This window comes from Hesperophylax consimilis, chromosome 20, assembly GCF_061612785.1.
Source record: "Hesperophylax consimilis isolate HC1 chromosome 20, BYU_Hcon_1.0, whole genome shotgun sequence".
Lineage (NCBI taxonomy): Eukaryota > Metazoa > Arthropoda > Insecta > Trichoptera > Limnephilidae > Hesperophylax > Hesperophylax consimilis.
Window position 1 is genome coordinate 13,714,744 of NC_142855.1, and position 15,459 is coordinate 13,730,202.

The window sequence follows — 15,459 nt, forward strand, 5'->3', positions numbered from 1 at the left end:
TAGCCGAACCGATATTGGCACAAAATAAAAAAGAAATCGTTTTACGATGGCAACACGATGCATGGAGTCCGCTTATACTTTTTGAGGGAGTTAATTAGTTGATGACTTCTACTCTCAACTCTCAACTTTCGTCTGTATTGAATCGGGAGAGACTGGTTGAAGAAGACCTTTTGAGGGATAGTATCATACGTCCGCCACTCCTGGACACATTCACCCCTGGACTTCCAACCACCCCGCCTTTTTCCTTCCCAGAACTTCCTTTCCTTAAAAAGATCCCCCACACAGCATCCCCAAAGACAACATAGACCCTGAGGGAAGCCTCCGTGTGAAGCTAACTTTATCTACAGGGTTTTGCAATAAGAGGTGTTATTTTGAATAGCCCGCTATTTCGGTAGATGTTACTTTTGAAGCTGTTATTTTTTGACATTTGACAAGTAGAAACTATGCCATTAATAAAAATGGAACGATACACGCTTCAACAACGCATTGAAATTATTAAAATTCACTTGATTGAATCAAATACAAATCATCTTGAGTGATGAGGCCCATTTCCACCTCGGTGGCTTCGTCAATAAGCAAAATTGTCCCATCTGGGGCTCGGAAAACCCAAGAGTTATTGTTTAAAAGCCTCTCCATCCTCAACGTGTGACTGTTTGGTGCGGTTTATGGTCCGGCGGAGTCATTGCACCTTACTTTTTCGAAAATGAGGCTGGAGCAACAGTTACGGTGAATGGATTGCGCTATCGAGAGATGATTAATGATTTTTTATAAATTATTATTTTTTTTTTTGGTAAACTAATTTTTTTAAGACAAGATTTTTTATGCATAGCACAAAGGGTAACAATTATTTTTATAACGGTCCCGTTGGTGTCATGTATCTTTTATCAGGAGGTTTTTCAATGTGGATGAGTGTTTCAGGATAATAATTATTGCTTATAAAAAATGATTTTTATAGCCGGAATTGGATGGTCTTGGAATTGTTGATCTGGACAACGTTTACTTTCAACAAGATGGCGCTACGTGCCACACAAGCAACGAAACCATTGATCTTTTACGATTGAATATCAAAATAACACCTCTTATTGGAAAACCCAGTATAAGATTGTTTAAAATAGTTTTAAAGTTATATTTGAGGCAAATGCACGAGTCCGAGAAACGTGATTTGATACATAATGAAAGCAGGTTTCGGTTTTGGCAAATCTTTGTCCAAAACCGCAGCCGATATTATTATTATGTTCATACTACTAATTAACGTGATGCAGCGTTGTAAGCGATTACAGATATTGGAAATACATACGTGCATCCCATTTCGGGTTAAAAACTTGTAACATTGGTTTTACATCCACAGGGTTGTACTGGCGCACTAAACAAAGAACGTTGCAAAGTGAATGTGACAAGGTTACCTGTTCGCGTCGCAGAGTCTTCTCTTCTTTCTCGCGGCGGCGCACCTCCAACACAAACTCGTTAAAGAGGCCCTCGCGCTCGCGCACCTTGTCTACGCCGCGGAAGCGCTCCTCCTTGCCATGTTTAGCCGCAAACTCCGAGAACGATGTCCTGAAAAATAAACACACGTATGGTTAGTTATTGTTCTGCAATTTGAAGATTTAATGAGATTAGATTCCTTTCCAAGGCTGATAGGGAGATTGATAGAAATTTACAAGCAGCAAACTCCACTTATGTCTAAGGGAGCAAAGCTAGCAGTCCATAATGGAGTGCTGGCACCTACCCTGATGAGGCATGGAACTGGCAGAGGAATGATGCAACTAGACTATGCATGGTTTCCGGAAACGAGTGATACAAGTAAGCAACTGGCGAATCTACATCAGATTTGGAGCCAAAGTTTTTTTTTATATGGTCACAACAGGGTTAACATCAACTGTTTGTCTTTTGCTGTAAATTGACCGCCAACAGCGTTCACACGTTGGTCCAACGCATTTGGCTTTATATATTTTATTATATAAAATTAAAGTAACATGATTTACTGTAAATGATATAATACTACTTTTTTTAATAAACATATTAAAATATTTTTTAAATAGATTGCATTCTTGTCATTCCCATGAATCCCATTTTTAGATTTATTTTTGCTCTAAAAATGAATGTATTTTGAAGAGTGGAGGTTTTGAAGTTTAAAATCACCGTTTAAAAGCGGTTTTTGAATGGCTTGGAGTCGTTTTTGCCCTGGTTTGAAGATTGTACGGTATAGAGAATGAGATATAGATTAGTAATCAATCATTAGGTGAAAATGGATGAAAGTGGATAGTGGCAGTTTTGTTCTTATACCCCTCAATTACTTATATTGTGGAATTGACGTAAGATGTATCATTAAATCATTAGAGCGTGTGTTGTGATGAACTCACTTGCTGTGCACCTTGGCCTCCTCCATGAGAGCTCTGAAGTCGTCCTTGCGCTGCCGCAACCGATTCCTCTTCTCCTTTCTCTCCTCCTCGGCCCGTTCCCGCACGTACTTGTCAAACACCTAAACCACGCAACATACATTACATTACGACAGACAGTTTACAGAGACGATTCACAACCACAACTACAAATAGCTATGACAGACCACCAATATGAAGACTCGAGGAACTAATATTATTTATTAGTAATTTTTGGCATCGACATCGACCTAAATCTGGTATTGTGTTTCTTTGTGTATGGAATCTTACAATAGGTTTTGGCAGACAATTTTAAACCATAATACCCCTCCAATGGGTAATATATTAACTGACTAGTACAGAAGAACCTCGTTAATTCAAAATCCACGGGACATCAAAAACCAAATTTCGAATTAACAAATTCCCACGTACGTAATTCGAAATTTTACGAAAAAAAAAATGCCTAAAATCGAGCTTCTCGGCCACCCCTTTAAATTCTTGTAGTGTCTTATCGAGATTTCCGTTGTGGGCGGCCCTTTAAATTCAAATATTCAAAATAAATTCATAAAAATACTGTTTATTTCTGAGCAAATCAAGATTTCGCTGCCAATTTCCGTCGGGGCCGGCCCATTAAGTTGAGATATTTGTAAAAATTCGATATATTTACGCGTAAATCGAGATTTCGCGGCCGATTTCCGTCTCGGCGGGCCATTTGAAATTCAAATATTCTAAATAGATTCGTAAAAATGCAATATATTTACGCGTAAATCGAAATTTAGCAGCCGAGTTTTGTCGCGGCCGACCTTTTAAATTCAGATATTTGGTGTAAATTCGTAAAACTACGACGTATTTTCTTAGCCCTTCAAACTTCAAAAAATACAACATTCCAGTGTAAATGGATTCAGATATACAAAATAATAATACTAATTAGGATGATGTATAACCATGTAAAAATACATTTTACGGCGTTTTTTAGATTCAGATTTACGAAATGTTATGATTTATTTCCATTTTGTATGAAAAAAAATTTCCGTGGATATTTTTTTGGCGAAAATTTCGAATTACACGTTTTTTTCGAATTATCGGGGTTCTACTGTATTATAATTTTAGTTCTTTTCTTTTGGTAAGCAAAAAAGCAGCCAAAAAATACAGCCTGAGTATGTTTGTGCTCGCAAACCGCTCGAAAAGCAGTCGACCGATTTCTATGAAAACTTCATAGTTTGTTCTTATTAGTGCCGGGAGACGCCCGAGGAATACTTAGCGCAATACCTCTGCAAATTGTAACATTGTGGTATACAGTATAGAATGGTGACGCCCGAGAAAGCAATTGGGAAGCATCGAGGGGTCCACTTGTAAATGTACACATACCTGCTTCCTCTCCTTGGACGTGAGCAGTAGATATCTGGAGTCAAACACAATCTTGTGGAGTTCCTTCTCCCACGTGGAGAAAGCAGACACCTAAAACAAACAGCATATCATTCATTACAAAGTCCGACAAACATCGACAAGCATCGGGCTCTATAGAAGCCACAAGCCTAAGTCAATCCGGCGCACAAGAAACTGAGGCTAGCACATCCTTCAACAGTAACCAGCTGCTGACGCTGTACAAATCTACGTTTAGTACGCCCAACAATTGAACTTGGGAGCCCCACGTTACTTGCTGGCATGCTGTCTCTGTTCTACAGGTAATTCAATGCAGTCTGGGCTAAGGAGCTAGCAGCATTCGTCCCCGGTGCACCGATGCACGTGTGTGAAACTATTCAGACATGAGCGCAACACACGTTAACAGATGAAGTTGGCTTCATGATAGCGGGACATTTCTTCGACTGCAAGTGGAACAAAAACCGCATTAATAAATCCCCTCCTACAGCCCCTACCTTAACCCCCCTAACAACGCTACCCAACCGGGTGGCGACATAGTTCCCCTGTACAGATAGGGGCGCTCTTGTAAATTGTCACAATTAAATTAATAATTCACAAACTTTATTATAAATCCATTATTTTCACTAAATTCTTAACTCAAATGTATAATCATGGATGGATGCACCTAGTTTAACCTCTTGGGCTGATTTGTTGGGTTTTTTCAAGCAAACAGCCATTACCCGCATAGTCTTGGGACCAGCTCATATTATGGTCTCCTCATAATATGATCGTTGAGTCTGCCTTACTGCCATGGTGAGAAATATTTTCTAAACGGTGTTAGAAAAAGAAAACACCATGCTTTATATTCAAATCTAGAAGTTAACCATAAAAGATTTGTGTGAATTTTTCACTGATTATTTTTGTAGGATTCACACAAAAAAATGCTTTTCTTATTTATCTCGGGCACTGTTAGGAAATGAAGACATAGACTGACCTCCTTCTCTGCCAGCATCTCGCGGAAGGACTTGACGCGCAGGTCCAGGGGCACCATGGCACGCTCTCGTGCGGCGCGCACCTCCGCCTCTATGGCCGCCTCCTTGCCGGCGTCGATTGTGCCCGGCGTGGCCACCTTCTTCTCGGGCACTGGGAACAACAATTAATTCATTTATTTATATTTTAAATGCATATTAACAGAATAAAGAATTCCAATAACAAAGATACATTATACAAATACACAATCATAATTAAACAACTTAATTGATAGTCCTGCCATCCTTGCCACTATTAAACTACATGTGCAGACTAGGAATACAAGACAAAATATAACATTCTTTTGTAATACATACTCGACCAACTATCAGACACATTCACTGACCAATAGGATGCATAATCTGGGCAACAAGTATGGGGGTGCTATTGATTTATTTATTTAAATATTGAAGACAATATTAGTGATTTCTAAACGAAAATCTGAAACAGAAAAATCAAAAAAGGAAACGGTCACATCTAGGACTCGAACCCAGGACCTTTGTCTTTCCGGGGCACTGCTCTACCAACTGCATCTATAGCTAATACTACAGCTAATGGGACCCTATCCCCCTCGGTCACTTTTAACTGTATCTGTAGATTTTCGTTTAGAAATCACTAATATTGTCTTCAATATTTAAATATTACAATTTGAGGTTTTACTCAATAAAGTTATTCCGAAAAATAAAGATTTATTTATTGACTCCATATATAGAACTAAGCATAATCTACACCGACACTTTGTTGAATCCTACAAATTAGAGTAGCGTTGGTAAATTAGTTATAATGATTTGTCTTATATGTAGTGTTGTTGTAATTTCTTTTTTACTTTATGTTACTCTTACGTTTTATTGCTTCATATTTTCTCATTATACTTGTAATCACAATTTTACAAGTGTGTATTTTGTACCTTCTTTAAAATGGATTACATCTATTTACTGTCAATATCTCCTGTATAATACATATTCTCTGTAACGTCAAAGAATTGTGCAAGTTTGGATTGCCACGGTAGTGCCTGATTATTGTTTTGGTTGAGAGTTTTTCGGGTGGCTGCCCTGCGATCGGTTTGACGGGCGAGCAAAAATTACGCGGGTAGGTAGATTGGGGAACAATACGCGGGACGACGATTCCGCGGTTCGCGTGGCGTTAGGCGAGAAGAAAGATGGAGATTGAGATTATTAAAAAAAGATCACGCGGATACCATGTACCGATCCTTCGGAGAATTTCAGTGTAAATTTACAAAACACAAAAGAGACGTTTTGACTCCTGCGCGAGATCAGCCGGTTCTTAAAGTTCGAGTGTGGTTGTTCGGTGAGATGGAAATCTTGAAGGATACAGCCTTTCCGTGTAGACTAACCAAACATAAAAACAAACGTTTTGACTCCTGTGTGAGATCGGCCTGTTCTTTGTTCGAGTGTTGTTGTTTGAAGAGATTAAAATATACAATCAGTTATTTGAAATAAAAAATGGTTTTATTTGTGAGTGGTTTTGAAGGGTAATTCTTTGGAGACTATACTGGATTACCAAGCATGCTGTCGAGGTGACGCAAAGATGAAGCATCATTGTCCCTTTAAACGTTCAATGGATGCGGAATGATTGAGGATAGCCTCGCGCACTCTTTCGCACTCTATCCCACGAATCTCTACCCGGCGCAATCTGCTCACCGCTGGCGGACTCTCCAAACACCTTCAATCATGATCAAGGTTCTTCAATGCTTTTATACATTATGTCTCCTTGCCTTATCCCCATAATAGCCCTGGTGATTGACAAGGGTCCATGCTCATCAGACGGGACATCAGACGGGACATCAGACGTGACATCTCCTATATACACTGCATCATGTATCACTTCTATGTAAAAGCCTTTTTAGGCGTATATATATATATATATAAATAAATAAATAAATTATTGCCTAATTAGCGATTTAAATGTATTAATGCTCAGGTGGAAAATGTCGATGTAAGAGGCTAGTGAGTTTAGAAGGACTATCATTCTTCCGAGAGGCATTGCTGATGGTAAGTTAGTCCTACATCTCCGAAGAATGAATGGTTTGTGTCTACGCGCTCTTGCGAAGTTATAAGGGACGTAAAATAAAATTTTATTCAAAATTCTGGATTGTTGATATGACCGTTCAACAAGTTATAGGCCATCATCAGCAACGCAGCTTTCCGCCTGTTGACAAGACTATCGATACCCAGCATTCCGGAAAGGAAGAGTTGTTTTAATTTTTTGGAATAACTTAATGGGTAAAACCTCAAATTGTAATATTTAATTATTGAAGACAATATACGACCTAAAAGTGGCAGTATCTTTTTCTGATTCAAATTTTCATTTAAACATCGCTAATACAGTAGAACCTCGTTAATTCGAAATCCACGGGACACCAAAAATCAAATTTCGAATTAACGAATTCCCACGTAATTCGAAATTTTATGAAAAAAAAAAAAAAAAAAATACGCCGAAATTCTCTTCAAATCCGGGTGATATTTTAGTTTTATTAATTTATTTCTTTATTTTCGCGGCCGATTACCGTAGCGGCGGGCCCTTTAAATTCAGATATTCAAAATAAATTCGTAAAAATGCTATATATTTACGCGTAAATGGAGATTTCGCTGCCGATTTCGGTCGTGGCCTACCCTTTAAATTGAGATATTCGTAAAAATACGATATATTTTGGCGTAAATCGAGATTTCGCGGTAATTTTCCATCGCTGCCAGCCCTTTATTTCAAGTATCTGAAAATAAATTCGTAAAAATACGATATATTTCCGTGTAAATCGAGAATGCGCGGCCGATTTCCGTCGCGGCTGACCCTATAAATTCAGATATTTGATGTAAAATCATGAAAATATGATATATTCCAGTAATAGTAATTCCAGTATAATCCAGTGTAGTCTCCAAGGAATTACGCTTCACAAATAAAACCATTTTTTAATCCAAATAACCGATTGTATATTTTCATCTCTTCAAGCCACAACACTCGAACAAGCACAGGCCGATCTCACACAGGAGTCGAAACGTTGGTTATGTGTTTTGTAAATTTAAACGGAAAGTCTCCAAAGGATAAGTTCAAGGTATCCGCGCGATCTTTTTCTCAAAATTTCAATCTCCATTTTCTCTCGCCTAACGCCACGCGCACCGCGGAATCGTCCTCCCGCGTATTGTTCCCCAATCTACCTACCCGCGTAATTTTTTGCTCGCCAGTCAAACCGATCGCAGGGCAGCCACCCGAAAAACCGTCAACAAAACAATCATCAGGCACTACCGTGGCAATCCAAACTTGCACAATTCTTTGACGTTACAGAATCGAAATTTTTCTGCCGATTTCCGTCGCGCCGTATTTTTTAACTCGGATATTCGAAGTAAAGTTAGCAAAAATACGATATAATTGAAATTTCGCGTCCGATTTCCATCGCGGCGGGCCCTTTAAAATTCAGATATTCGAAATAAATTCGTAAAAATACGATACATTTACGCGTAAATATAAAATTTCGCAGCCGAGTTTCGTCGCGGCCGACTCTTGAAATCCAGATATTTGGTGTAAACTCGTAAAACTACGACATATATCCGCATAAAACGTATTTTCTCTGCTCTTCCAACTCAGATATTCGAAATAAATTTGAAAAAGTACTACATTCCAGTGTAAATCGATTCAGATTTACAAAATAATAATACTAATAAGGACGATGTATAACCACGTAAAAATACATTTTTCGGCGTTTTACCGCCACGGCTGACTTTTAGATTCAGATAATACAAAATATTATGATTTATTTTCGCAAAAATCAAATTTTTTCGAATTACACGAACAAATTTTCGAGCGCGGACAAAAATAAATTTCGAATTACGAATTAACGAATTTCGAATTAAAAAAAGTTTTGTTTCTGCAGAAATTTTTTTGGCAAAAATTTCGAATTAAGCGTTTTTTCGAATTATCGGGGTTCGAATTAACGGGGTTCTACTGTATTGTCAACAATAATCACGAGTTGTTTTCTTAGAATGATAAAATATGTCATAACATAGAGTTGTTTTCTCGGTGAAGATGAAAATTAAGTATTTGTAACAGAATATTACACATTACAGTGGCTTTACAACACGGACATAATAAAAACTTGGCTCACCGATCTCCTGCACCTCCGGGCGTCCCTTCTTGGCCTCGGGTTCGCTGTCCTCATCGCTGTCACTGCGCACCGTCACGGTGGGCCCGGAGACCGCGGCCGGCGCCGCCCTCTTGCTGCCGGCCCCCGCGGCGCCCGAGCTCGCGAGGCCGTTCGACGCCGGGCCGGACGCCAGCGAGGAGGACGACTGAGTGGCGGCGGCCGCCGCGGTGTTGCCGCCTGCGGCCGCTACGCCCGCAGCTTGCGATGCGGCCGTGGCAGCAGCGGCCTGAGGTTGTTGATAAAAATTAAATTTTGTACACATTATTTGCAATTACTTGTCAAATAATGGATGAATTTTTATTAAAAATTGTTGGTGACTTTTTTGGTATGTTGTATCGCTTTTTCATCATCGGATGTTAATATCAAGATCCGATACTTTTGTATTTATACTAGCGCACTCCATGAAAAATCACGGGATATCATAATTGTAGGATTCCACAAGCTGAAAGTTTTTTTTATCAACAACACAGCAAAAAAAATATTCACAAATATGTACTAATTTATAAGTAGGTACTTAATCGTTATCGTCTGAATTCTTGAAATGTTCAGTTCTAATTTTGAAAATGACACTTAAATTCAAAGCAAATCCGAGTTCTTGAGTTCATTGAACAAGAGTTACACAGGACAGACATACAACCAAGGTATTTGATAAATATCATGACATTTTCAAACCCTAGCCTAGTTAGTTATCATCAATAGTCCCAGTTTACCTGGCTGTCGGCGAGCGCCTCGGGAGGGTTGCTGACTGCACGGTCCACGTCAGCCCGTCCCGCCAGCTGCTCGGGCCGCTCCCAGACGGACGAGTGCGCCGTCGGGTTGTAGAAAAACACGCGCCCGTCGCCCGTCCACACCACGCACCTGCAAATGACAATGTCAACTCAACAATTAACATTTCTAGTACAACTCGTTGAAACGACCCCCACAGAATAAACCAACAAATAAAATCAAACAAAAATCTGTTAAAGAGAGTACAGAGACAAAATACCAAGAGCTCTGAAAGATCTACGATACGAAGATAGACTCAAGGAACTAAGATTACCAACCTTACAAGAAAGAAGAGAAAGGGGTGACTTGATCGAGACTTTTATCTGGACATTACAGTTGCCCTAGCATCCAACAAATCTTCACTACTAATAAAAATATAAATCTCCGTGGACACTATTACCAAAACGCCTTTTGCATCTAATCCTAGAAAACACTTCCTTGCAAATAGAGTAGTGGATGCTTGGAACAAACTCCCACAACATGACATCGATGCAACAAATATAAATCAATTCAAAGCTCTATTGGATTCACATTTGGAGAGAAGAAAGGACTTAGTTCAAACTTAAAACAACTCAATTACTGGCAAACTTGTTGTGAAATCAGATATGAGCGCATCAGCAGAATGCTGCCTGCTCTGCACATAATAATAATAATAAAAAGTTTCAGTCTGGATCAAAAACAAAGGTACTGTTTGTCAAAATGTAGTTGGCAAAAATGAAAGACGCTACGGAGGTCACTGCGATGAAGATGGTTAAAAACTTGTGTTTTAAAAAATACAGATATGTTTGCGACACTACCGACTGCAAAGTTAATCATGTATAATATATGTGTACGACGCGGCCCACGAATTAATTGACCCTGATGAAAAAAGGTTGATTATCTCTGTTTTACAGCGACTATGACTGTTTACTATCTGACGACTTACGTACATTACGAAATTAATTAATTACGGAGCCGCTTAAATATCATCCGTGTTATGATGATGATGAATTTTTTATGATGCAATTTGAACCATTATGCTTTGAAAACCGTTTGGAGGACAAAGTCAGAATCGCTTGCACTAATAGCACTGTAGATCCAATATTTTTTTATTTCATGAATGTAGTAGCCTCTCTGACAAAAACCTTGTTTAGAAACCTTTTTATCTGCGCGTGTCAAAATTCATTTATGTTTAACGGCGTCCAAATGAGTATAAAGGTTATTCTTGATATAAACATGAAATAAGCAATAATTGAAGAGCGTGCAACGTTGATGTAAGCGTAATGAGTGAGATTAAGATGAACGAAGTATGCGTGAAGAATGAGTTAATGATGAATGTAAGTAAGTCTAAAGTCATGGTGTTTGAAAGAGAGAGTACGAAAGCAGTGTGCAATATAGTTGTGAATGAGGAATACTTGGAGCAGGTGGATGAGTTTGTGTATTTAGGAAGTATGTTCTAGAGAGATGGGAAGGCTGACAGAGATATTGAAAGAAGAGTAAATGCAGGTAACTCCATTAATTGAGGACTGAACGCAGTTGGCGCTAACAAAAAATTGTCCAAAGAAGCGAAGTTAGCAGTCCACAATGGAGTGCTGGTACCTACCCTGATGTACGGAAGTGAGGCATGGAACTGGCAGAGAAAGGATGAAAGTAGATTGGATGCTGTTGAAATGAGATCCCTGAGGAGTATGTGTGGTAAAACCATGTATGATCGTGTGAGAAATGTGGAGATCCGCAAAGAGTGCAAGGCTGATGTAAGTTTAATGAGTGAGATCAAGAAAGGGACGCTTAGATGGTTTGGGCCTGTAGAGCGAATGAGGGAAGAAAGGAGTGCAAGGAGAATATATGATGCGAATGGTAGCAGAGGTCGGGGACGCCCGAGGAAGACATGGCACAATCAAGAGAATCAGATACTCGAGTCGGGCCATGTCAGCTCAGCGTATTTATGTCCAGCAATCGCGTGTGTTTTGCTTTAAAAGTTAATTTACAAATCCTTAGCCAAGGTCCCTGGAGATGAAGCCGTCGATTTACAATCAATGTCACTTATGTTAGTGTTCACAGTACACGAGTTATTTCATTCTTAACGTCACATACCAGGGGGTACCCGAGATGGGGGTGCTGGAAACGGGGCGAGACTTGTCCTGTTGCTTGGCGAGCTGCTCCTTCTCCCTGGCTACTCGCGCTTCCTCCGCCTCGCGTTCCGCCTGCTTGCGCGCCTCCAACAAGTCCACCACCGCGCCGTTTGTTACTGCAACAAAGACGCAAATTGATTTATCTTATAGCACGGACAAATGACAATAAACTCCGAGACATTCCAACTTATAATAGAGTATGGTATCATAGCATGGGGAGGAGCAAACGCTGCCGCCATTGATCCAATATCTAAAGCTCAGAAACTTATAATAAAGATTATCCTCAAACTACCGATCACAAGCAGATCGAATGAAAAAAAGATTTGTCTTTGTCTAAAAAATAAGCCAAAACTGCATCGTTCAGTTCTTCATCACTTGAAAACTTTTTCCCACGAAGTTCTTTTTTCACGTTTGGAAAAAGGTAATAATCACTGGGAGCCAGGTGAGGACTGTAGGGTGGATGCGCCCATCTTCTGCAGGGCAGCCATCACAACACGGCTCTTGTGAACAGGCGCGTTGTCGTGCAGAAGGAGGACACCTTGGCTTCCTTTAATTACTCTATAATTGAAGCGTAGTAAACTCCGGTTATGGAAACATCTTTATCTTTGTAATCGATCAACAGGATTCTTTCCGAGTCCCAAAAGACTGTCGCCATGATTTTCCCAGCCGATTGTGACACCTTAAACTTCTTGGGTGGTGGTGTGCCTTTCTTGTGCCACTGCATAGTCCTGTTTAGACTCAGGTTCATAATGATGAACACAAGTTTTATCACCAGTAACAATTTGAGCCAACACTCCATCTTTGTATTCCCTGCAGAGGTCCAAAAATGCACGAGAACACTCCACGCGCTGTTGTTTTTGAGGCGGCGTGAGCATTCTCGGCACCCATCTTGCGCTGACTTTAGTCATGCCAAGATGGTCGTGAAGAATTTTGAAAATGGTTTTATCTGATACTCCAACCATTTCTGCGAGCTGTTTCTTCTTTAGTCGGGCATCTTCTATTATTAATATTTGGACTTTTTGAATAATTTCCGGAGTGGCCACCTCGATAGACCTTCCTGGCCGTGGGTCGTCTTCAAGCAACTCCCTGCCTTGTTTAAAGAGGGTATGCCACTTGTAAACCATAGTTTCACTTGGACAAGAGTCCCCGTAAACGGATGACATCTCTTCCAGTATGATTCTGAACTGATTTTCCTTGCTTGGTAAGGAATTTTATAACAGCACATATAAAAAATATTCAGAATTGGCTATTGGTAAAGGGAAGGAACTATCGCAAAGAATGTCTCGTGACATTAAATTAAATTTAACTGCTTTTTTATTCCATTCTATTCATATGTTTTCTTCTCATTTTTATTTTTATGGTGGCTGTAGAAAACAAAAAACTGTAATCATTTAAATTTTTAGGAATAAACAAACACCAAAAAAAAAAATTCATTAACTATTTCATCTTAAATTTTCCATTTACATTTATAATATTATTATCCCCTTAGGATAACCTACACTTTCTATTATGTGTTCACGGTTTAAAATGTATACTACTTTATCATATTTATTTTAGTTATATACGTCTGTCTCGACACAGGTATATCTTAGTGAGACAGATATCAAAAAACACAAAAAAAAAATATTATATAGCTCAAAATAAAATAAAAAAAAAGTGGGTGTGTCAAGCCTACGCAAGACAGAAGTGAAACTTCTAGTATTCCTCTCTCTCTATTTTCATTTCATCAAAAATTAAATGAATTAATTAAATGAACTACAACTATAAATGTAAATGTAAACGCAACACAAAACGCGAACACAACTTATCACAGCGGGAGCACGCTGCTAACTGATTCACTGGCCGTGGTGGGCGTGGCCGCGCAAGTGCGCTACCGGCCGACCTGCTAAACCGAACTCGTATCTCGCTCGTAACTCAAAGCAAAACGTTCGTGAGCGGCTCCCCCACCTCAACAAGCGCATATGGTGAGAGAGGGACAGTGAACGGTGAGCGGTGGTGGGGGTACCCGCATTTTCGTGTCGATCCTGACTCGGTTTTACTCCGTCCCCGAACATTACGCGCCTAAAGAAGTTTCACTTCAAAAATAAAAGAAAAATCAACATATTAGTATGCTATTGTTTGCTATTGTATGCTGTTGTTTGCTATTGATGATGATGAAATATAGGTATATCATTGGCTTTAAAGAGTTAAATGAGAGTTGGCGAATCCAAAACCAAACTGAAAACTCCTGTAAGTCTCGGCGCTCCATAATGTTTTACTAACCGCTGTCTTGTGGCGCTTTGAGGGCTGCCGCATTGTCCACCTCCATCGGGGTGGTGGGGGCTGCGCTAACCGCTCCGCCGGGCATGGAGACCGGCACGCCACTGGCTACGGCGGCGGCTGCGGCAGCCGCTGCTAGCGCTGCGTTCTGTTGCATGATGTTCTGGAGGAAAAAATGTCGCATTTTGAATATGATATTAAAGAAAGATAATAATAACAATAAAGCTAATAAAGATAATAATAACAATAAAGATAATAATAACAATAAAGCCTAAAACACATGTGACCAGTACAGATTACATGTTGGTGTGACACTACTACGCTATAATCTTCCTCAAGAGAGGGAGTCAGATCGATAGGGGAACTAGATTGATCTGTCCCAGCCTACTGCCTCCAGCAGTAGAGGGGGTCGCATCATCTTCAAATATAGCCTGGCTAGCAGATCAGAGCATATCATCGTCGCCATGCCGACACTTGTAACATCATCCATCATGTGTGACAGGTCTGTATGGGATTGTACGGCAAGCGATATGGTGTTATAAAGAGTGTCGCAAACCTTCAGCTCAGCTGTTTAAAATTGGCGTTTGAGTGTGCTGCTGGTATAAAACCTTAACAACTCACTCGAGGGACCGGTCATGTATATATATCATGTGTTGTACCATATTGACGTGATTACATCATCTCAAGGTGGCTTTAATATTAGGTAATAATAATAAGCAAAACTTGAAAATCAAACGATCATCCGCGTAGCCTTGTGATTCAAAGCCAGCTGAGTGAATGAGTCGTTCGAGACGATTAGTATATAGAATGAAGAGAATGGGACCCAGTACAGAACCCTGGGGAACTCCAAATTCGATGGGAGTTTCAGGTGATGTATATTTATTGAAGGTTACTGAAGCTACTCGTCCAGACAGGTACGATGACATCCATTGGAGTACATCACCTCGAACGCCAAATTCGGTTTCAAGCACATTTAATAAAATACTATGATCTACAGTGTCAAATGCCGCACTCATATCAAGAACAGATACCAAACCCAACTTACCTGCTTCCATCCCGATGATCAAATCTGAAATTACCCGCAAAAGGACAGTTTCCGTTGAATGAAACTGTCGATAAGCAGATTGATTTTTGGCAAATAGACCGGCCGAGTTCAAGTACCCCACCAATTGTTTGGCAACGATTTTCTCAAGCAGTTTTGACAGAAATGGTAGGTTAGATATTGGCCTGTAATTATCCGTATTGTCTGTATCAAGATTTTGTTTTTTTAGAATCGGAGTTATAATTGATTTTTTGAGTGTTCCCGGTACAAGTGAATTAACTAGTGACTTCTGGATAATTGCGGTAATTATAGGCGTTATATCCGGAAGGCATTTCTTTAAGAGCCAGGTAGGTATGGGGT

General features: G+C 39.7%; 1 protein-coding gene across 1 annotated transcript in view; it reads right to left on the bottom strand.

Annotated features, from left to right (window-relative positions):
• The window catches only part of LOC149414130 (uncharacterized), a 55,204-nt gene that overhangs the window by 19,913 nt on the left and 19,832 nt on the right, over positions 1-15,459 (bottom strand). The window contains exons 9-16 of the mRNA XM_089644015.1: positions 14,061-14,220; positions 11,761-11,914; positions 9,633-9,780; positions 8,884-9,148; positions 4,732-4,880; positions 3,744-3,833; positions 2,361-2,479; positions 1,404-1,554 (exon numbers count right to left, since the gene is read on the bottom strand). Coding sequence (XP_089500141.1) covers positions 1,404-1,554; positions 2,361-2,479; positions 3,744-3,833; positions 4,732-4,880; positions 8,884-9,148; positions 9,633-9,780; positions 11,761-11,914; positions 14,061-14,220 — 1,236 coding nt within the window. The remainder of the gene's footprint in view (positions 1-1,403; positions 1,555-2,360; positions 2,480-3,743; positions 3,834-4,731; positions 4,881-8,883; positions 9,149-9,632; positions 9,781-11,760; positions 11,915-14,060; positions 14,221-15,459) is intronic.